The 22,728-nt window shown below is 40.5% G+C and overlaps 1 protein-coding gene across 1 annotated transcript in view; it reads left to right on the top strand.

Moving 5' to 3' along the window:
• The window catches only part of FREM3 (FRAS1 related extracellular matrix 3), a 115,726-nt gene that overhangs the window by 34,677 nt on the left and 58,321 nt on the right, over positions 1-22,728 (top strand). Inside the window, exons 3-5 of the mRNA XM_048847009.2 lie at positions 14,566-14,712; positions 19,221-19,451; positions 20,961-21,086. Coding sequence (XP_048702966.2) covers positions 14,566-14,712; positions 19,221-19,451; positions 20,961-21,086 — 504 coding nt within the window. The remainder of the gene's footprint in view (positions 1-14,565; positions 14,713-19,220; positions 19,452-20,960; positions 21,087-22,728) is intronic.

Here is a 22,728-nt window from a genome sequence, read left to right as displayed (position 1 = left end):
TTACAACTCTTTCAGTGAACTTTTAGGTCTCTTGGGGAAAGAAACCTGCCTTTTATGTTAAATTTAAAATCTGGAGGCCAGGTAACTTGAACTGTGCATTTCAGCCCCAGATCATAGTTTATAGTAACACAATTTGCTACAATGAAAATAAACAACAATAGGCCTTTCCTTCTCTTTTTACATGGTTGGCCAAGTGGAAAACTGTTTCATTGTGTAAATAGTTTAAAATAAATCTATAAAGACATTAACATTTCCCAATGATAATGAACATAAGACACTTTAAATGATTTATTTTGGGTGAAATAATGCTTTAATGCCTGTCAAAAACTTTTATGTATACAACCATATGTGGCAGTACAGCTGTTGTAGAATTAGTTACTTGGACGTATCTGATCTCTGCAATGGATAAGGATCAGCTTTTCATCAGCTAACTTTTAATCAGTTGAAATCCAATACTCTTTTGCAACACTTTTAAAATGATCCCCTTTCTGCACTGTGAACATTTAATATTAGCGAAAGGTTTAATATTCAACAACCAGCTTTGTTATCCATTCTGCCTATTGTATTTGGACACTCTCTCGAAGAATTGACTTAAAATAAATGTTATTTTATAACCTTCGCATCATTTTTGTATTGATTTGCTCAATGACAGCAACTATTCTGTATCTATTCTGCAAGTGCCGGTGTATCATTAGACTGGAATTTTTGATGATATTGTATTCCATGTATTTGAGAGCACAGGTGGAGACTTTGTATATAAGAAAGTAATTGTACTGATATCTTGATGTTTCTCCAAATGTTTGTCTTTTGTTGTGCAGAAATGTAGAATGTTAAGGCTTAAGATATGTCTGTCTGAAAAGATAACCCTTTCCAGAACAATGTGACTTACAGTGACTGAGGTAGTATCTTTTTGATCATTCCAATATTTGTCATTTACGTTGTTTTTGGGTCATTTGAAGGAACAGTCCTTTCATAAGGAAAAAATCCATCCAATTTTACTTTTAATAACAGAAATATTTTGATATATCATCAAACTTTGAGAAGTTACATTTTGTGAAAACGAGGTTTTCCTTTACCTAGTGTAGTGAGCTTGCCCACAGCCTGAATGAGCGGCTAAGTATACAGTAGACCCGGGGTCAGCAACCTTTCAGAAGTGGTATGCCGAGTTTTCATTTATTCACTCTAATGTAAGGTTTTGCGTGCCAGTAATACATTTTAATGTTTTTAGAAGGTCTTTTTCTATAAGTCTATAATAAGTCTGTAAACTATTGTTGTATGTAAAGTAAATAAGATTTTTAAAATGTTTAAGAAACTTCATTTAAAATTAAATTAAAATGCAGATCTTATTAGTTTAGTTTGATCCTTGCCCTTGCTTTTCCTTACTGAGTTTTCCAATGTCTGGCACGTATTTGGATACTTTAAGCAGCACACAGGCTTCTGAGTGATCAGTTGTTAACCGGCTCCGAGAGGGACAGAGGACAGATTTCATGTGTCAAAATACCTGTTCACACAGGTATGTGGATCCAAATGCTGAAAGCTTTGCAAACGCAATTTTCTTCAAACAGTCAAATTTTGCTGGCAGGGACGTCCAGCAGGTCAGCATAGAGGCCCCATGGTCTCTCTCGGTAGCTTTAAGTGCACTCCGCATCTCCAAACTTTGATGCCCACAATTTTGAGCTTTTTAACTGATTTCAAAATCTTCAACACCCATCCACTGAAATACAGACAAATCCAAGCTTTTGTTGAACTTTTCAGGTTTAATGAGAAAAGAAAGCATTGGGCCAAATCTCTGGAAATCTTGAAATCTGTCAGAAAATTCTGATTCCAGTTCTTGCGTGTACATTCTAATCTCAATATCAAATGCAGTGTGCTGTTCCACGTGACGTGATGTAAGCAGCAAATCAGGACTTAAAAAGATCCCAGTACAGTGGCGCTGGAACAATTTTTAAAGGTGGGGGTGCTTAGCTGTGCCCCCTCTTGCCCCTGTTTTCACCCCTCACTGCCCCAGGCTGGGGCCAGTGGGCCACAGCTGGGGCCGGCTGCAGAGCCCCGGGCTGGCAGCCGGGACTCCAGGCCAGCAGCAGAGCCCCCCCAGGATTGGTGGTCGGGACCCGGGGCCGGCAGCAGGCTGAGCGGGGCCTGCAGATGGAACCCCAGCTGGCAGGGGGCCAGCGGCGGGTATCCCAGGCCGGCAGCGATGTCCCCTGGACCGATGGCTGGGCCCAGGGCCGACAGCGGGCTGAGTGGGGCTGGCAGACGGAACCCTAGCTGGCAGCGGGCTGGCGGCCAGTACACCAGCCAAGCAGTGGAGCCCCTGGAACCGGTGGCCAGGACCTGGGCAGTATGAGTGCCACTGAAAATCAGCTTGCGTGCTGCCTTTGGTTGCCTACCCCTGCAGTAGACCTTATGTGCAAATCCATGGTGAAGAAAGGAAGCTTAAACAAGATTAGAGATGCACTACAGCTGTTTTAGTTGATTTACTCACAGCGGTTACTTGTTTCTTGTGTGAGTAACAGTATGCCCAAATGTTTTTATAAAGCTTTGTGTTGTGAATAATTGACATTCAGCAGCAAGAAAATAGACCTTCCAACTGTATCCCAGGGTCTGAGCCCATTTCCTCTGCACCTTCTCCCTGATCACTTGACAGCTACCCATTTATTTTCAAGCAATGGGTTAGTATCCACTATCCTGCTAATGGAAATGGTCATCTGCAAAAATATTGGCATCCACAGAGCATGTGTGGTAAAGGAACATTATTTCATCTGCTGGAGCTGAGTAGAATGAAGGTCAGCCAGTCAGGCTAAAACAGGGGGCTCCCCAAGTCTGGTAGGATGGTGGGCCTGAGGATCCCTATATGTTTTCTTTATGCAAGTTACAGAAGTTAAATTTTCTTTCTGAATTAGATTCCAGGCTTGAAATTCTATTCCCCCTCCCACTTTTAGTGTTACACAACTGTACATTATTTAGAGTTCTAGAGTCTGAGTCTGCTCGCACTGCTCTATTTCCATGGACTTTGGTGGAGTTTCTCCTGGTTTACACCAATGTAAGCCTTGATGTGGACCTGTAATATATGCGAAATCTAGAGCATGGGAAATGAGCCTGCCCTGCTATTTGTGGGCTGCTCAGCAGCTAGATTTCTCCATTCAGCTTTCTGGACTGCAGCAGGAAGGCTGTTTGATCTTTAACGCTCCATTTACTGCTGTTTTAACAATAGTCAGTCACTGTGCCAACGTAATGCACACTACCCAGGTAGGCTTCTAGACATGTGAACAGATGTGTCCGCAACTCAGTTGTATCATTCTGTTTCTTTGTCACTTGATGTAGATCTGTGTTCAAATCATAGTTCAAGACCTAAAAGCTAATGTAAATATGAGAGAGTTTTACATCCTTTACAGCAGGGATCTCAAACTCGAATTACCATACACCAGACCTTGAAATTTTGCACTCTGATTACCCTGGATGACAGTTGCATAGCTTCAATTAGCTGAGGTACTCCATCAAGCGATTATAGTTAATAAGGCCTGTGACTCTTTCACTACAGAGCCCACAGGCCCAGGTCTGCCCTAAACCATACCTCCTAGGAATGACAGATATTGCCAATTTTACCTGTCAAGCAAAGCCTACAATTTTTCTCCTGTCAAAAAGTACTTTTGTAAAGAAGACATCCTGAGTGTCAATTAAGCCAAAAACAAGCTCTCTCAGTTTTCAGTGCTTTTTTTAGCACCATTCTCCTAGCCACTCTCCTGGTTTTGTTTTTCCCAAGTTATTTTTGCTCTCTCTTAACACACATGTCAAGTATTGTCGAATCCCAGGGTTTGGCTACACTTGCACGTTATACCGCAATAAAGCCTCCCAAAGCACTCTACCTTACTCCCCATCCACACTGGCAAGGCACGTAGAGCGCTCTGACTCCCTGGCTGGAGCGCTCCTGGTACTCCATCTCCCCGAGAGGATTAACAGCTGTTGCGCATTGGCTGAGACGCTCCAGTGTAAAGGGGGAGTAACATTATTACGCACTGATTGACCTCCGGAAACTCCCCATAATCCTTTTAACTGAAGCACCCTCTCTTGTTTTGTTGTGAACTCCGGACGCGGAAGTGCCGTTTCAAAGCTCCGTTTCGGGGGGCTGCTTATCAAAAAAACAAACACAGCTACCGTTTGCTTTGAATGAGTGAGAGGCAGGCAGGGGGGCTCCGTTTGGAGTGCCAACAGCTAATGTTTGCTTGAAGAGAGAGGCGGCGCTGGAGGGTTGGGGTCCGTTTTGGCGAGCGGCTGCTTATCTCGTCTATGAGAAAAAAAGAAACCGTTGCCGTTTGCTTTCAGTGAGTGAGAGAGAGGCGGGGGAGGGCGAAGGGTCTGTACTTACAAGACAGTGTGATGACACACTCTCAGGACCCCAAAAACCCACTCTCTCTCCCCCCACGCTCCCTGTCACTCTACTCCCCCCCCCCATTTGAAAAGTATGTTGCAGCCACTTGAATGCTGGGATAGCTGCCCATAATGCACCGCTCCCAATGCTGCTGCAAGTGTGGCCAGGACAGTGCGCTGGCAGCTGTCAGTGTGAACAGACTGCCGCGCTTTCCCTACTCAGCTGTACAAAGGCGGGTTTAACTCACAGTGCTCTACATCTGTAAGTGTAGCCAAGGCCTCAGTACTATGCTAATGAAATTAATACACTGAAAGAAAATCGAAACATTGAGCCATATTAATTCATGGTGCAACTGCACTTGACTGGGGTTACACCAGGGATGAATTTGACCAAATGTATTATGGAGGCAGTGTTGAATTTTACACTAAATCCTTCCTTTTCACTTTTTATTTTTTTGTATTTAAGGACATATTCTAAGTGAGTATAAATCAGCATAGCTTCGTTGAAGTCAATAAAGCTATGCTGTTTTACACCCGCTCAGGATCTGTTTGTTAGACTCCAAATTTGGCACAATAACTCTTCACAAAAAACCTCAACTTTCCATGTATTTTCTTAAAAAATATTTACAAACTTTTTTCCAGAGGAATTTTTAATACCCCCTTTATGAAATGCTGCCTGAGAGTCTTCAGTTTTTCTGTGATTGCAGTCTAGCTAAATAACAACAGTCCCCACAAACTGCAGACTTCACAAACACAAGTCACTTTTGAACTTTTACAATTAAACACATAGGAAAATAACTCTAATTTGTTATAACCTAACTGGTCTTCTGAATGAGTAGCCCGTGTAACTGTAAAATTCTGTCAACTTCAGTTTCCTCATGCAGCCAGGCTCCCTCCCTGACTCATCGGCTCATCTCCTACGTAATCTCTCATACACAATCTCTGCTGCTCCTAACTGTGAGGAGTCAGGAAAACAGGCTGGCCAGAAGGGTGAACTTGGTCCTCAGCCCATAAGCCTCCTTGCTTCCTAACCCCAGTCTCTATTCCACAGCTTCACTACTGAGCCAGAATTGGCTTGTTGGGTGTTTAGTTGGCTGCTTTCAAAGTCTACAGGTTGCTGGTAGAGACAGCCAGCTGGTCAGCTCATGAGCCTGCTGTTCAGAATCCCCTCCTCAGACCCTAACTGCTGGCCAATGTTAGGATCACCAGCAGAAGTCCCACTCTCTCATAAACCACCTAGGAATCATTGGAAGAGCAGAAGCAGCTCTTCTGTCTGATGAACCACAAACCCAGATTGTGTGTCTGCCCTTGAAGAGATGCAAATTGGGTTTGTCAGCACAAGTTGGTTGAAACCCTCCCCTTTGTCGGATCCCTGTTGCTGTGTTATCACTGCCTGCCATCATGACCGGTATTTCCTCATTGTTTGCTTGTACTGTCTGTCTGTATCCATCTGTTGTCCCTTGTCTTATACTTATATTGTAGGCTCTTTGGGGCAGGAACCTTCTTTTTGTTCTCTGTCTGTGCAGTGCATGTATCTGGTTCATGACTAGGGCTCTTAGCTGCTATGGCAATATAAATAAATAATAATATGGCTGAAAAGACCAGACAGCTTGTTTTTTTAAAGTAGCAATAACAAATTATGGCTTTGATTCCGTCGTCCATTTTATCCATTTGTCGCCACTCAAGTTGCAATCTTTGAAGAATTATCCTTGCACAGGGGAGTTCTGTGCTGGTGTAAAACTTGTGAAGGCAGCATAACAAGGTTTTAGTACCATTATATAAGGCACTGGTGAGACCTCACCTGGAATACTGTGTGCAGTTCTGGTCTCCCATGTTTAAGAAGGATGAATTCAAACTGGAACAGGTACAGAGAAGGGCTACTAGGATGATCCGAGGAATGGAAAACTTGTCTTATGAAAGGAGACTCAGGGAGCTTGGCTTGTTTAGCCTAACTAAAAGAAGGTTGAGGGGAGATATGATTGCTCTCTATAAATATATCAGAGGGATAAATACCAGAGAGGGAGAGGAATTATTTAAACTCAGTACCAATGTGGACACAAGAACAAATGGATATAAACTGGCCACTAGGAAATTTAGATTAGAAATTAGACGAAGGTTTCTAACCATCAGAGGAGTGAAGTTTTGGAATAGCCTTCCGAGGGAAGTAGTGGGGACAAAAGATCTATCTTGCTTTAAGATTAAACTCGATAAGTTTATGGAGGAGATGGTATGATGGGATAACATGGTTTTGGTAATTAAATATTCATGGTAAATAGGCCCAATGGCCTGTGATGGGTTTTTAGATGGGGTAAGATCCAAGTTACCCGGGAAGGAATTTTCTGTAGTATCTGGCTGATGAATCTTGCCCATATGCTCAGGGTTTAGCTGATCGCCATATTTGGGGTCGGGAAGGAATTTTCCTCCAGGGCAGATTGGAAGGCCCTGGAGGTTTTTCGCCTTCCTCTGTAGCATGGGGCACGGGTCACTTGCTGGAGGATTCTCTGCTCCTTGAGGTCTTCAAACTACAATTTGGGGACTTCAATAGCACAGATATAGATGTGAGGTCTTTTTTAGGAGTGGTGGGTGAAATTCTGTGGCCTGCATTGTGCAGGAGGTCAGACTAGATGATCATAATGGTCCCTTCTGGCCTAAATATCTATGAATCTATGAATCTATAACCACTTCCTGCTCGAGCTGCCTCTGGTGTGGGGAGCTGGTGGGGAGGTGGGCATCAAACCTTGTAACAGTGTGGTCTAGCAGTTCCTCAGCTGCTCTAACTTGCACTGGGGTCAGGTGGCAGAGGATTGGGAAGCCACAACTAATTCCCTGATGGCACCACCAGCCTGTGACAAGAGGAGCTCTGGAGCAGAAGAGAATCCTTTGCTTTTTTTATGATGGTTGTATGTCAGTAAAATATGTTAATCTCCTGGAGGTGTAGTTAAATTTGTGCATTTGAGTGCGACTTGGAGCAATTGAATGTGCACATTATGAGGTGAGGTAGCAGGGCTAGATTTAGGGGCAGGCAACCCAGGCAACTGCCTGGGGCGCCAGGCTCAGGGAGTTGTTTTTGTTGTTAACGACAAGGAAAAATAGAATGTTTGAATTAAAATGTTTCAGGTACTCTGTATGTGGATTCATTTTTCACTAACCTCCTAGAATGTTCTGTACCTTTGTAGAATCTCACGGAAACTTCCAGACTTTATGAGAACTACATTTTCCTCGAACCTCCTAGAATGTTGTCAGCCATGCCCTCATGGGTATATAGGGGGCAGGGCATCACCAGCCAGTCAGTGAGATGTAAGAATAATGTGAAGTGAGAGCGCAACTGCGATATTGTGAACCTTGTTTTATTGTGCAATTGTGAAAGTGTACTTATGTTTTAAGACTTGAAGAGTATTAGTAGCAATTAATAAAGGACATATTTAATGAGACACCAGAGATTCCTGTCAAACTCCTATCTACGCAACAATGTAACTCTCCCTAATAATGTCTGCTTTGCTCTCCCTAATAATGTCTGTTTTCCCGCATAGAAAATAAAAGATGCCCATGAAGAAGCCTTCAGGAGCTCAGTATAGGAAGCGAAAAGCTCAATTGCAATCTAATTTGCAACAAGGGGCAAATTTGATAGGAAAATATCTGATACAGAACAACATAGACCGGGCTTTAGGTAGTACCAATCGTCCCAGTGCAGAAGAAATTGAGGAGTGAAGTGTAAAATTATGGAAGTTCTATTACTAAGGAATTAGCAGATTTACCTGAAGATAAGGAATGGAAATCTGAGGAAAGTGGTGGAGAATCATCCAGTTTTCCTGGAGAGGTAAATGAGAATGATAAAGAATGATAAGCTATTACCAGCAGGACAGTGGGGTGGGAGGAGGTATTGTTTTATGGTCTCTGTGTGTATATAATGTCTTCTGCAGTTTCCACGGTATGCATCCGATGAAGTGAGCTGTAGCTCACGAAAGCTCATGCTCAAATAAATTGGTTAGTCTCTAAGGTGCCACAAGTACTCCTTTTCTTTTTATAAAGAAGAATGTGGCTCATATGAGAAGGAGAGAAACGATAAACAAGAATCAGCCTTGCATGATGACAGAAACAGCAGTGAGAAAAATTGCACACCAGAAATCAATATATTAGATCCTGCTTTATGGCTAGTGATCCTTAATTCTGCTGATATTATTGTACAATTTTGAATGGGCCGGGGAAAATTGAGGCTATAACATTTCCAGTAAATGAGCAGACTGTAAAAGAGTGCTCATGAAAGGTGAGAAACTGAATCAGCATTGGCTGGTTTACTCAAAATCAACTGACAAAGTGTTCTGTTTTTGTTGCAAAATATTTCATAAGAATGCCAAATCATTATTTGCGCTTTCTGGGTACAATCACTGGCATAACTTAGCCGATGCCCTGAATCTACATGAAAAGTTATCCCGCCATTTTACAGCCTGCTTCAAATGGATGGAGGTAGAGTCCAGGCTCAAGCTAAATAAATGCATAGACACAGAAAAACAGCACATTATTAATGTAGAAAAACAGCTTTAGAGGAACGTGCTCAAGCGTCTGATCTCAATTATCCTCTTCCTTGCAAAGAATAATTTAGCTTTCCGGGACTCATTGGATAAGTTGTTCACCGAACATAATGGTAATTTCCTTAGTTTGGTAGAGCTCCTTAGAAAATATGTCATACGTGAGCACCTACATCGAGTAGTTGGTAAAGAAGCTATGGACCATTACTAAATCAAAACAAATTGGTTGACCTTATGGCAAGGAAGGTGCTTGATAACATATTAATGTGGCTCGGCAAAACAAAGTACTATCCTGTAATAATGGACTGCACTCCCGACATTAGTCACAGTGAAAAGATGTCATTTTACAGTAAGATTTGTTGACAACAAGAATGGCTGTATCCAAGTAAAGGAACACTTTATCTGTTTCCGGTTTGTCGGCATAACAGAACTGTTGATGAATATTTTGAATGAGAATAAAATAAAGTTTCAGGACTGCCACAGCCAAAGCTACAACAATGGCATGTGCACATAGGAAAGAAACAGTGGCATCCAGGCAAGGATTCTTGCACTGAATCCAAGAGTTTTCTTCGTGCCTTGTGGCTGCCATTCCTCAACCTGGTTATGTCAGATGCAGCATCATCATCTTTAGATTCAGTATCTCTTTTCGGAGTACTGCAAAGGATATACATCCTGGTTTTAGCATCAACTATTATGTGGAAGGTCCTCACAGACAGTGTTACAAATCTGTCTGTGAAGCCACTAAGTGACTTGGGAGTCGCCATGACAGTGTAAGGCCAGTGAGGTACCAAGTGACTGAGGTTGACGATGCCCTGATGGAACTGGTGCAATCAAGTAAAGCTAAGGCTGGAATCCGACAAGGAGCAAAGCCTGGCAAACCAGATCACTGGCTTCAAATTTCTGATCTCAATTGTGGTTTGGCATGATATCCTGTTCCAAGTAAACATTGTAAGCAAGGCATTACAAACTCCGTCAATGGACATTGCAACTGCTACTACTTTGATGAGAAGCTGCCTTGATTTCATTGTGGCCTACAGAGACAACGGATTTGAAGATGCCATCACTGCTGCCAAAGAAATGGCGGAAAACATAGGAGTTGAGCCTGTCTTCAAGGAAACTCATATTCATCAGAAGAAGAGACAGTTTGGTTCCGAAGGCTGAGGTGAGGTGCTAGGAATTGCAGAAGAAAAAAATCAAGAGGGAATATTTTTGCTCACTCGTTGATGCGGCTCGAGTATCCGTTGACGAAGGTTTGGACAAATGAAGCACCACGAAAAGATCTGTTTTTTTTTTATATTACTTTAGTAAGCTGCCGGCAGACAGGAAAACACTTGAACAATTATACAGACCTTCACTGGATGCTGACACATGTTTGGACGTCAATGAATGTTCGGAAGTTAATGATAAAGACCTCTATGTCTAAATGGACAACATCTGTCACATTTTGCAATATGTGAAGCACTCTCCACTACAAGTTCTCCAATTCATTCATGATGCAGAGCTGAAGAACACTTTTTTCTCCCTAATGTGTGGATAGCTTTGAGGATTCTGTCATGCTACTGGTCACAGTTGCAAGCGATGAGCGCAACTTTTTGAAGCTCAGGCTCATTAAAACATATCTTCAATGGATCGATGGCCAATGAGAGCCTGACATCACTTGTTATTTTATCACTTGAAAATGCCATTAGCCACTCTTTGGATCTCTCTGACTCTGTGCTTCAGCTCGCGAAGGCAAAGGCGAGAAAAGCTACCTTTTGAATTGAAAGGCTAGGGTAACATTCTAAGGCTGTCACCTACTGTAACACTATTTAATACTGGTCTACCCAATGTGAGTGCACAGTTCAATTTCTTGATGTTAGTCCATTTCACTTATTCTTAAAATTAGAAAGTTTCTATAAGCTTTGAGGAAACAATTTTTTTATTTTGTTTATATATGGCATGAATAAATACAGATTTACAGATCTTAGTGTGCAAATTTACCTTCTTCTATGACAGGGATAAATCATGCATGCAAATTGTGCATCAAAGTCATGAAATGGGCTCCAAATGCAATAAAAAATAAGGTATTCAAAAGTTTAACAAATGAAGGGGGGGGGGCGAAGACATTCCTTGCTTGCGGCGCCATTTGGTCTAGGGCCAGCCCTGTGAGGGAGGTTGTATGGAAAGAGAATAGAAGTCTGTTGTAGAGATGAAGAGTCTGTGAGAACTTGTAGGTGTTGTGGTGTTTGAGAGGTAAGACATAAAGGATGAGATTGCTATGGATGTTATCTTCCCTCTGCTGGGGAGTTTCTTGATTTCTTCAATAGCATTGATGGGAAATGAGCTTGAACAACTTTAACTGTAAATTAACAGGGATTTTTATGTGGGAATTTACAAAATGTCACAGTAACTAAATCAAAGCCTGAAGCGTGCATTGCTGAAAAATGGTGTGTGCCTGTACCTCTCATGCTCTTTTATTCAGCGGTGATGACAGAGGTACAGGGCATTTCCTGGGGATTAGTGACCATCTGCTTTGGGTCACCAGCTCCTCCATTTAGTCGTTAATCCTCAAGATACGCATTGTGCCAAGGTCACTGTTGCTTTAATAGGTGAACATATGCAAAAAACACTTCTTTTTCTTCTGTTTTTGGTGTCTGTATTGTGGCTCTTTCCATGTACTAGCTGATTCTAAAGAGAGAATGTAGGTATCTTCATACCATAACAATATAAACTTCTCAGTGAACTATGCTTTTCTTTCTTCATGAATAACATTAGCAACATTAAGTGGAACAAAAATGGTTCCTACATTTGGCAAAATATTTATGTAACATGACAATAAGAATATTTAGACAGTGTTTTGGTTTTGATCAGTAAGAATGAATATGTACACCCGCCTTTTGATATTGTTTATTACAGGTGAGTTTTAGAATCCTCCTTAGCTCATGAAACCAGCAAATGCACGCTGATGTCTTCTGTCCCATATCTCTCCTGTCACACTAGCAACAAGATTGCTATATTCACATGGGAGAAAAAATGCTTTATTTAAGTGTCCATGTTAATCATGGGTGGTAAGCCGAATGTGAGTTATGCAGGTATTTCCCAACAAAGCTTTTACCAGGCTACCATGGATGTTGGAGATAAAGTATTTCAGAAATATTTTGAGTTTTAAAAATACATTTTCATTCCTGTTTTCATCTCTCTGTACCTGAAAAACCAGGCTGCCTTAATAATGCTAATGCTCTAGCAGCGTAAAGCGCCTATAAAAACAACAGCTCTCCCCACTGGCAAATATCAGTAACATAAAGGGCAACTACCAAAGGCAGTTTTTCACATGGATATCCCAATTGTCTCTGTGATATTTCTATTGTATCTATACATGTGTGTTCCTGAGTGTGTACATATGAACATATGTGATAGATTGCAGAGCCACATCATAAATTGCATTTCTAATGACTGACTGATGCAAATATGTCTGGTGTGTGGGGAATGTTGCTGCTGAAGAAATTCCAGAGAGTATTCTAACCCACCCAGACACGGTGGACACAAGTTTCTTCCCATGAAGAGTGCATGACCAACAACTTAGTTTGCTTTCTCTTTCTCCGTTCATAATGTACAAGTTGTAAAGGCCTAGGGAAGTTAGCACAAGTTCCTCATCCCATCACTAACCTCTGTTTTCCGCAGTTAGTTCAGGCGTGTGGAGAATACTCTGTTTGCTCTTTTTTGTGATTTGAAGGGGGTGAGTGCTTTAGAATGCAAACACTGACTTCAAAGAAGTCAGTATTCATGATTGGAAACAGATGTAGTCAGACATGTAGTTGCACTCTCTCTCCTCTATGTGTCTGTGTAGTGTCATAATTTGCAAATTGTACTCTTAAATTGAAACCTCTCTTTTGGTTGTAGATGCTAAGAAATTAGAAATGTTCCAGTTTATCCTATACTGGATTAAGTGCTTGAAAACTTGTGTAGTCTGTTCGCATAACTGTCACCTGTAGGAGTGTGTTTATCCCTCAACGAGTCAAAAGATTCTTTTTTAAAAGTTGTCTTTTTCTTTAAAAAACTGGCTCTGAATCACACTCACACTTCATTTGTTTCCAATCCTCCACTTCCAGGCTAAAGTAGCATTGGCAATTTGGGGCACCTAGTGCTTTTTTTTAAAAGAAATAACCCAACCCTGACAACAGTTGATTAGATAAGTAGAGAAAAAGGAAGAAAGGCTGTATCAAATAGCAACCAAGAACAACTTTGATTGTTGGCCATTAATCACACTGAACTTCACTTTGCACCAGAAATAATTATATGATTTATTGGGGTGTTTCTGAGGACAAAAAAATATCACCACCTCCACTGGCCATTGCACACCAGTCATAAAGATGCATGTGTGGATTATGTTTTCAGAGGTAATTTTTCAGACTACACATTGTGACTCCATGTCAGCCAGAGCAGTAAACAAACAGCTAAACTGAAAAGGTTGTGGATTGGTAAATAGCCCTAAGCTTCAGCAGTTAACAAAGGTGATATTCAGGATTTCTTTATTGATGGATGTTGAGTTTCCTAGGTGCCATTAAAATCTTTAGTTCAGGAGTACAATTGATTAGAAGCTGGAAATGTCAGATGGAATAAGAGGAAGGAATCATGTTAGGATTGATTATTATCTTTTACACTGATGGAGCTTCATGGATTTTTATTGGAGTTACTCCTGATTTAGAGTTCAATCCAACTCCCGCTGCTGTCAACAGAAGTCCTTCAACTGATTTCAGTGGGAGTTAGATTAGGCCTTTACTGTTGCTGTAAAGGCATTTATCTTGCCTGGCACAATGGAACCCTAATCTCAGTTGCAACCTCTAGGCACTGCCATAATACAAATAACAATATTAATGTGGTCTCCCATTGATGCTGGAAGGAAATTACATCTGGCTCCTGTTGGTTCGAATATAAGTTAGATGTGCAAATTCCCTAAGTATCCTTTCAAGAGTGTTTAGTATGATTTATCTTTGAGGTTTTTTAGCTTTAAATGACATTACATTCATAGTTCTCTCTTAGTCTCATCTATATAAAAGAAAACAGAGAATAATCTGAAATGTTATTGAAGTAAATGTTGTTAAATTATTTTCCTAAGAATAAGAAGGGACACTAACCACAACTCCTGATTATTCCTCTTGTGCAAAGTATTACTCACATAATAAAGAATGTCGTATCTCACTTTATTACTCAGTAGCCAAACATGTGGCATATGTGTAAATTCAGACTATATTCAATTTTTTGTGTGCAGATGGTATACATTGGCATAGCAAAAGCAGCATTAATGCAACGCCACATTCTGACCTAGCCATGGCTCCTTGAAAAGCCACCTTCCCAGACTTTTCCTATCAGGAGTAGGACTAATTTCTGCAAAGTAATGGCTAGCTCAGTTAGAGAGTCTGTACACTAAAACACACTGACCTCTGCCTTCTGGCCAGGCCTTCGGGTCTGTAGAGTGTGAATTTAGTGTGTATTGTGGGAGCTTGTGGGAAGGTACTCGGTTATTCCATGCTTGGGCACTTGTTTTCTCAAGTATACCTAGATGAGGAGAAAAGCTTCCTAATTTGCCCTGATGCCAAAGCAAATACATTTGAATGACAATCTCAGAGAATTCTAGCCCTGTCCTGGAATTCATGTGCTGTATCATGATGTCTGTTATTTCCATGAATCACAGGAGGAAATAAGCTAAAGGGCCAATGCTTCCGTTTGAACTGGGCTTGGATTTCACTGGAGAAAGAGTACTACATTGTAGACGAGGACTCCAAGTTCCTGGAGGTGACTCTCAAGCGCAGAGGATACCTAGGAGAGACATCTTTCATCAGTGAGTTACTTTGTAATTGTTCTAGATGTCATATGGGGAGAGCGGCAGCTTTGTTATGGAGCATCAGTAGCTACTGTTCAGCTGGTGCTGCTGTTTTTTACCAAGTCAACATCCAGGGACCACGGTAGTGACACCACAGTTGTTATTTATTGTTGGTACAGGGCTCTGTATGTGTGCAGTGTAGTTGTAGCCATCTCGGTCCAAAGATATTGGAGAGGCAAGGTGGGTGAGATAATATCTTTTATTGGACCAGTTTCTGTTGGTGAGAGAGACAAGCTTTCAAGCCACACACAGCTCTTCTTCTGGTCTGGGAAAGATGTTCTGAGCCTAAATAGCTAAATGCAAGGTGGAGCAGATTGCTTAGCATAAGTAGTTAGCATGTATTCTAAGGGACATTCAAGGAAGAGTGCCCCGTTAACACCGCTGCAGTCATATAAATCAGACACTGGATTTATGGCTTATTACAACAAACTGCAACCCACTAACCCCCTCTTTTAGTCCTGTGACTACAGAGGTGTTAACGGGCCACTCTACCTTACAATATGTGCTAGCTATTTACGCTTCCTGTTCCAAATTGGGATGAAAAGTAGATATCTCTCACACACAAAAATATGAACCAAAAATCGGGGGGGAAAAGTCAGTTTTGTTGAAACTTTTTGTTTCAATTTTGAACATTTTTAATTTAATTTTTTTACTATAATTTGTTTACATTTCTAAATTTCAAACCAGCAAACCAGATTTGTTCATTATGAAAATGTGAAAATTGTTGATGTTTAGACAATTTCTAAACTTTTGTTTCAGAATTTTTGAAATTCCTCTAAACTGACTGAGCCTTTCCTGTGAAAAGTTTCCAGTTTTGACAAATCAGCATTTTTCAACAAAGAAAATGTTGTTGAAAAAGTCCCTAACCCGTTCTGCTCCTCAGCTTTCTGTACCAGGAGGCTGAAGCTCCTATGCAGGAGCAGTTTGTGAAGCAGCTGAAAAAAGGAACCACTGAGCTAGAACAGGGGACTCAACGGGCTGACACCAGCGTAGATGATACTATTGTTGGCGTAAAAGGCCCCTAATTAAAGCCAGGTGTCCTACCCATCAAATTTCACTGAGAGTTGGGAACCTAGTTGGGTTCTTTCGGGATCTTTGAAAATCCCACAGTGAATAAAATGAATTCCAAAGAAGAAGCGAAAACATATGACAGATAATGAAGATAATAATTGTTTGTTTCTTATATGTCAATTTACTTTTTGGTTTCTGGATCCTGGCTTTTGTCACCCACATACCTGTTTATTTGTTTCAAAATAACCTCCAGACGAGCTACAAGAATGATCTGAGGTCTAGAAAACATGCCTTATAGCAACAGGAGCTTAGTTTGTTCAGTTTATCCAAGAGAAGGATAAGAGGTGACTTGATCTCAGTTTACAAGTACGTACATGGGGGAAGAGATTTTCGATGGTAGACTGCTCTTTAATTTAGCAAAAACAGGCAAAATGATTGGAAGCTGAAGCTAGACAAATTCAGACTAGAAGTAAGGTGTAAATCTGTAACAGGGAGTGTAATTAATCAGTGGAACAGCTTACTTAGGAATCTGGTGTATTTTCCGTTACTTGAAGTCTCTAAATCAAGACTGGATATCTTTGTAAAAGATATGCTGTAGCTCAAATGAAGTTATGGGTTTGATGCAGAAGTTACTGGGTGAAATTCTCAGACCTGTATTCTGCAGGAGGGTCAGACTAGATGACCCGTCCCTTCTGTTCTAAAAATCTATGAATAAATTATAATGATTTGTGTTGGCCTGATTGGTAACCTTTCTCACCGGCCTGTTATTACAACTGCCCACAACTGTAAGATGTGATGCAACAGCTAGTAGGTATTTTGACATTTTTAAATGAACTGGCAGAAAAAGGAGGAAAAAAACCCTCTTTACAAAGATTTGTTCTACAGTAAAACCATAATTTGTAATAGTGAGTATATATATAATCCATCATCCTTCAGAAAGTCAGGCATTTACACTAGCTATTGGCAACTAATCCTTCCTCCCGATTAGTGAATGCATGAAGTTTTCCACTCATTCAAATATGTAGAAATATTAACTTTTCCTCTTTCCATGCATTCTTGTACAGGAGGGATTGATTTGACAAATAGGTTCCTATGCCTGTGGTCAGGAATGAGAGAGCTCTTTGCTTTAATCTAGAAAAAAGTCTAGGTCAAGAGGGACAAAAACTCTTCCTTCTTTTTAAAGTAGTGTCCCTATGGATGTTGTGCTCTAGGTGTGCTTGCACTTCATGTGCCTCAGATCCAGGATTTTAAGTAGTAGTGTCCATTTGGCCCATTTGGTCTGAGTATTAAATCAAGCATTCCTAAATATTTCTCAAGTGTAAGAACTGGGAGTCCTAATTTGGGAATGATTTCACACTGCAGTTTTCAGGATATCAGATTCTTTCATAATCAGGTAAGGGATTCAACATGACAGGGGTTCATTATTCTCATCCCAGGGAAGTAGAGTGTTTCATAATTGCTAGTGTCAAACCATAATAAAAACAAGTCCACCTATTTGATTTGATGCTGTGTAGAAACCTTTAGACAGTAATGAACACCAAAACCCCATAGTGGGGTATAGAGCCTTGCTTCATTAAACTCACAGTTGGAGTCTGTTAGTTTGCTCACGCTCTTTTGATTTACCTAACTGTAAAATTTCTACAGCTGGAAAATTAAAGTGCAAAAACCCTTTACATTTTAAATGAAATAACTCTTTCTCTGCAATACACATCTAGGTTGGTTTATGCTATATGTTTAAAATATGGTACCTTCTACTTTGTTACAAAATGTTTCTTATTAAAAACACTGTACTTCTGTAATGCTGTTGTCTGTGGATCTCAAAGTACTTTACAAACATTAATCAGTTTAAGCCTCATGACACCCCTAATAGGTAGTCGTCATTATGAGGACCATTTTACAGATGGGTAAACTGATGCAGAGAGGTTTCAAGTGATTTGAACAAAGTCAGACAGTAAGCTGGAAGCAAAGCCAGGAAGAGAATCCAAGAATCTTGATCTTTCCACTAGACCCCAGTTCCTCAAGTCTTTAAGTACAGTTGTATGAAGCTAGAGCACTTGCACAGTCAGGAAAATGTGGGCTTCATGAATGAGTTATTTCCTTGCTGGGGTGAAATGTGTTGACACAGAAACAGGAAATACACATTTGAAGGATAGTAAATAGTAAAAGCAAAATGCATCTTACAACTCACAGATGTGGCATACTTCTCTTAGATTTCCAGCGTATGTTCAAGTTTTGAGACTATATCTCTCTGTATGTATTTCTCTCGCATACTGTAACAACTGCTTTGTCATTCTGGTTGTTTTAACTTCTCTCCTGAGTCACATATCTTTTATGAGTGTTCGCTAGAACTGTCACAGCCCTAGCCATCTGTTTTAGGTATCACTCTAAACCTTCTTAGGGTTAAATCCTCTATCAGTACAATTCTGGCTTAGGCTAAATGGATCCATGTGCAACTTCAAAGGAAAACCTTCTTAGGTGGGGGGATATCGTCTCAATGGAAGTGATGGAAACCTGAGTGCGTACAACACTTTACTTGTTTTATTCCCAGTCTAGTTTTAAATTTTCTGTAGAAAGAACCCTACAGATTTAATGACCTAGTAGGGCTTGTCCATCTCTATATTGTGTGACTCCTGGAAAAGGGTCCAGTGATGTCATTCTCTCTGGCAGGTTGGTGGCTGCATGGGTAGGTCTACAAGAGTAAGGGTCATATAAATGGGGGAAATCCTGAGGGCTCTAATAGGGGAACAAATTACATCAATGGGAAAGAATTCCATATAACTTAAACTAATACAAGCACAAAACCAATAAAAAGCAATAAGATATTACAATAAAGACGTTACTGTGATTATGTAGTGGCTAATTTGTGCTAGGATGGGACCAAATATTTTAAATGTGGATGCCTGTGTTGTGCCTGCAATGAATATGTGTGCATCCATTTAATAGGAAAAATGTGCATTTATGTGCACAAGTAACTGCTCAAGTATGCAATTAGTTCATGTAGATTTTTTCATGCGTCATCAGGCACATGTAACATTTTCTGTAGGTACAACTTGAGAGCCTAACCTAGAAAACACTTATGCATGAGAGAAATTTTGCAGTGTGAGCAGACGTGCTCAATTCAAATCTATAGTTGCCAAGAAACCGTACACTGAAGTAGTTGTACATGCTAATATAGGTTTTAGGTTCATACTGGATAAATTAGTGGAATTATTCATGCAGTAAAGTCCTTCATATTCATAAGTGTTTGCAGGGTCAGGTCCTGAGTACCACATTTAAAATGTGCCCCATAATACATTTTTCAGCCATGTATGGTCTATCTTACAAACACTTTTTTTTCCTAAAGATCTGTAATTGGCAGACACTTGTTAAAAAACCACAATCTTGTCTTATTCAATTGATTCAGTACACAAACATAAACTTTTGGGAAATCAGTAGTTTTTCCAATTTTTACTCAGGTATTGGGACTAAAGATGGAACAGCAAAAAAGGATAAAGATTTCAAAGGGAGGGCTCAGAGACAAGTCCAGTTTAATCCAGGACAGACCATGGCTACCTGGCGAGTGAGGATAACCATAGATGATGAATATGAAGCATCTGAAACTTTCCAGATCATTTTGTCTGATCCTATCATGGCTGCCCTTGAGTTTCCAGAAATAGCGACAGTTGAAATTGTGGATCCTGGTGACGGTATGTGGCATTTACTGCTCCCCTTCTTCCATTCCATAACACAAAATTCATGATCCTGAGAAGTGTGGATCACCCTATGATGGGTTGGACACCCCCCCCACCCCACCCCCGGGATGCCACCTGATGTACTAGGGTTTAACTGAGCCTCTCCTGCTCCACCAGCCTGGATTCCCTCTTCCTGTTTTGCTGAATTAGGCTCTCTGGCCTCTTGCAGCACACCCAGCTGCAGACACAGACTGAAGTCAGCTGTGTGTGAGAGGACTCACCCAGTACTCACGTCCACACCCATTTTGGGAGATAAACCCAAAATAATAATGTCTTGCACTATATAGAAAAATCTGCACAGCACAAGCTCATAACATTCACCCTCTTCCTCAATGTGAAAAAAGATATGCGCGACTTCTTGCTTCCCCCTGCCAGTTAGAAATTACATAAACTGGGTTTAATAATAAACAAAACAAATTTTAGTAACTATAAAAGGCAGATTTTAAGTGGCTAAAGGGATAGCAAACAGAACAAAGCAGATTACTAAGCAAATGAAACAAAACACGCAAACTAAGCTTGATTCACTAAAGAAATTGGCTATAAATAGTAGTTCCTTACCCTAAATGTTGTCTCCGGCAGATTACAGAGATTCTTGAAAGCCAGCTGCACAGGCCTGCAGCTTAAAACTTCAGGTATTATTATTACTCACAGGTTAGACAGCCTTCCAGCCTGGGCTTGACTCTTCTCCCCCCCAGTTCAGTTCTTGTTTCCAGGTGTTTCCCATTGTCTCTTTGGGTGGGGAGGCAGAGGAGAACCATGATGATGTCACTCCCCTGCCTTATATAACTTTTGTGTATGGTGGGAACCCTTTGTCTTCTGGTGGAAAAACACTGGCATTCCAAGGTGGGATCCAGTACTAGGTGACTCAGTCACATGTCTCTGCAGGGCCCTACCAGCCAGTACTCGCAGGCTGTTTGGAGTGTCCACAGGAAGACTAAGCTGTTTCACAGTCCATTGTCTTTGCTAATGGGCAATCAGCCCTGTCTGGCTTTTCCATTGTTGTACCTGAAGGGCTAGTTGTGGGTGACATCCAAAGTAGCACATTTGAAATACAGATACATGGTCAATATTCCTAACTTCAGATACAGAAATGATACAGGCATACACATTGTATAATCACATTCAGTAAATCATAACCTTTCCAATGATATCTCACATGAGCCATCTTGCATAAATTATATCTCTGTTATGTCATATCCATATCATAAGCATATTTTCATAAAGAACACGGAGTGTAACATCACACACCCACAGCTCCCATGGCAGTCCATGGGCTGAGTCCTGGGGTCTTGATTCAGTTGTTGTGTTGAATCCTGATTCAGGTCAAACTCCCATTGGTTTGAATAGAGCTACACATAAATATACAAGGATTTAGCGCAGCAGATTAAATCTCTCTATTGACCAAATTCATCAATGACATCAGCATTGTACTATACTCTGTCTCTTACACTTTTTGTTTTCCAGAATCTATAGTGTATATTCCCTGGCTGGAGTACAGAGTAGAGGAAGATATTGGTGAGCTGTTAATCCCTGTTAGGAGATCTGGAGATATCAGCCAAGAACTAATGGTCATTTGTTGCACATATCAAGGTATGTTACCTACTAAGATAACAAAGATATACAATGTTGTGCCAGCCCTTACATGGAGTAATAGAGACACTTCATTAATATGAATTTACATATATGTTATGCAATATGCGGCAGTCTAATGCCTCTTGAAATCAAATGGAAAGCATATTTTTATGCTTTTATGCTTTTTAGCCCTTCAAAGAAATCTGCTGGAGTCTTAAAAACTGCACCTTACCAAATACAGGTGACTGTGTGGTAAACCACACAACGTATCTCTTACTAAACACAAAAACCTACATTAAATTAACATTCTTCAGGTTCTAAAGTCAAGCAGTCAAAAGATAGGAAATGCCAGAATTAAGGTTTCCTGTGTAACCATAATTCAGCCCCTTTGTGTGTATATGTTATGATACAATCTTTAATTACATCACCATGTATTGCATTGATTTCAATAAGCTTTGGATCTGATCTTACTTTTGGTTGCAAGTTATCTATTATTTTTCATTTATCAAGTGCCCATCTTAGGGATAGTTTTCAAAAAGTCTTGTATACGCTTTCTAAGCAAGATGCTATTGTTATCATCTGTCTGATGCCTTCAGTCTGCCCAATTTCAAAAATTGTGCTTTAATTACTAATAAAATTAAATGCAGAATCTAATACTACAGTATAGAGGAAAATAAGCGATTACAGCTAACATGTATTTTGTTTTTGTCTATATTTCTGAAATTCTCGTTGCCACTAGAGTACTATTTCATCTTTCAAGCAGTGGTTTAGCTGCCCATCTTCCAAGGCGAAATTGCATGGATTCTGTGGCCTGCAAACTCTGGTCCACATGCTTAATTTTATGTACCATGAGTACTTCCATTGATATTGGTGGAACTCTTTAGTGTGTAAATGTAAGCAAATTTGCAGGAATGGGATCCACGTGGCTTAAATACACAAAATTGTAACTAGGGTCACTCATGATAAACTATTTTATGTGTGCTGAAAATGGACTGTGTTTGTGTAGCTTGTGACCATGTTCAGATCAAAAGTTTCTACAATCAGTCTACTTCAGAAATTAATTTACAAGATATATAAACCCAGAAATGTATGCTAAATGCCCCATTGACAATGCCACTGGCTAGGCAATACAGAACTGAAATTCACTGTAGTTTACATTTTAAAATATTCTTTTCAGTGATTGTAGAATCCTCTGGTGCTCTCTGCTTCGCTAAGGACATTCAGGAGTGCATAATTTGGTAGCATTGCTGACACAATTAACTGAAAGATCAGGGCCATAGGGGCTATCTCGGTGTAGGCAGACCGCTATTCCTGCATGGAGCCCTATTTGGTTTTGGTGGGACTGTGTAGGTAAAGGGATCCACCCACCCACAGTAATTTGTAGGATATGGGCCTTAGCTTGCATTTTTCATTTTAACTTGGGAGTTCATCTGTAAGATAGTTGAGTGAACATTCATAAACAATACCTATAGTACTGGGATCTAAGGGGATCTTGACCTCACAGTTATGCCCTTATTTCATGTGTATCACGTCATAATAGCTATAGTCTCATAGAATGAGAGAATGTAAATACGTTTGTGGTTTCAGCTTAGCCCTTCAAAGAAATCTGCTGGAGTCTTAAAAACTGCACCTTACCAAATACAGGTGACTGTGTGGTAAA

The sequence above is a fragment of the Caretta caretta genome, chromosome 4 (genome assembly GCF_965140235.1).
Source record: "Caretta caretta isolate rCarCar2 chromosome 4, rCarCar1.hap1, whole genome shotgun sequence".
NCBI classification, from domain to species: domain Eukaryota; kingdom Metazoa; phylum Chordata; order Testudines; family Cheloniidae; genus Caretta; species Caretta caretta.
The sequence above is the reverse complement of the archived record's forward strand: the minus strand, read 5'-3'. Positions and strand labels throughout refer to the sequence as shown.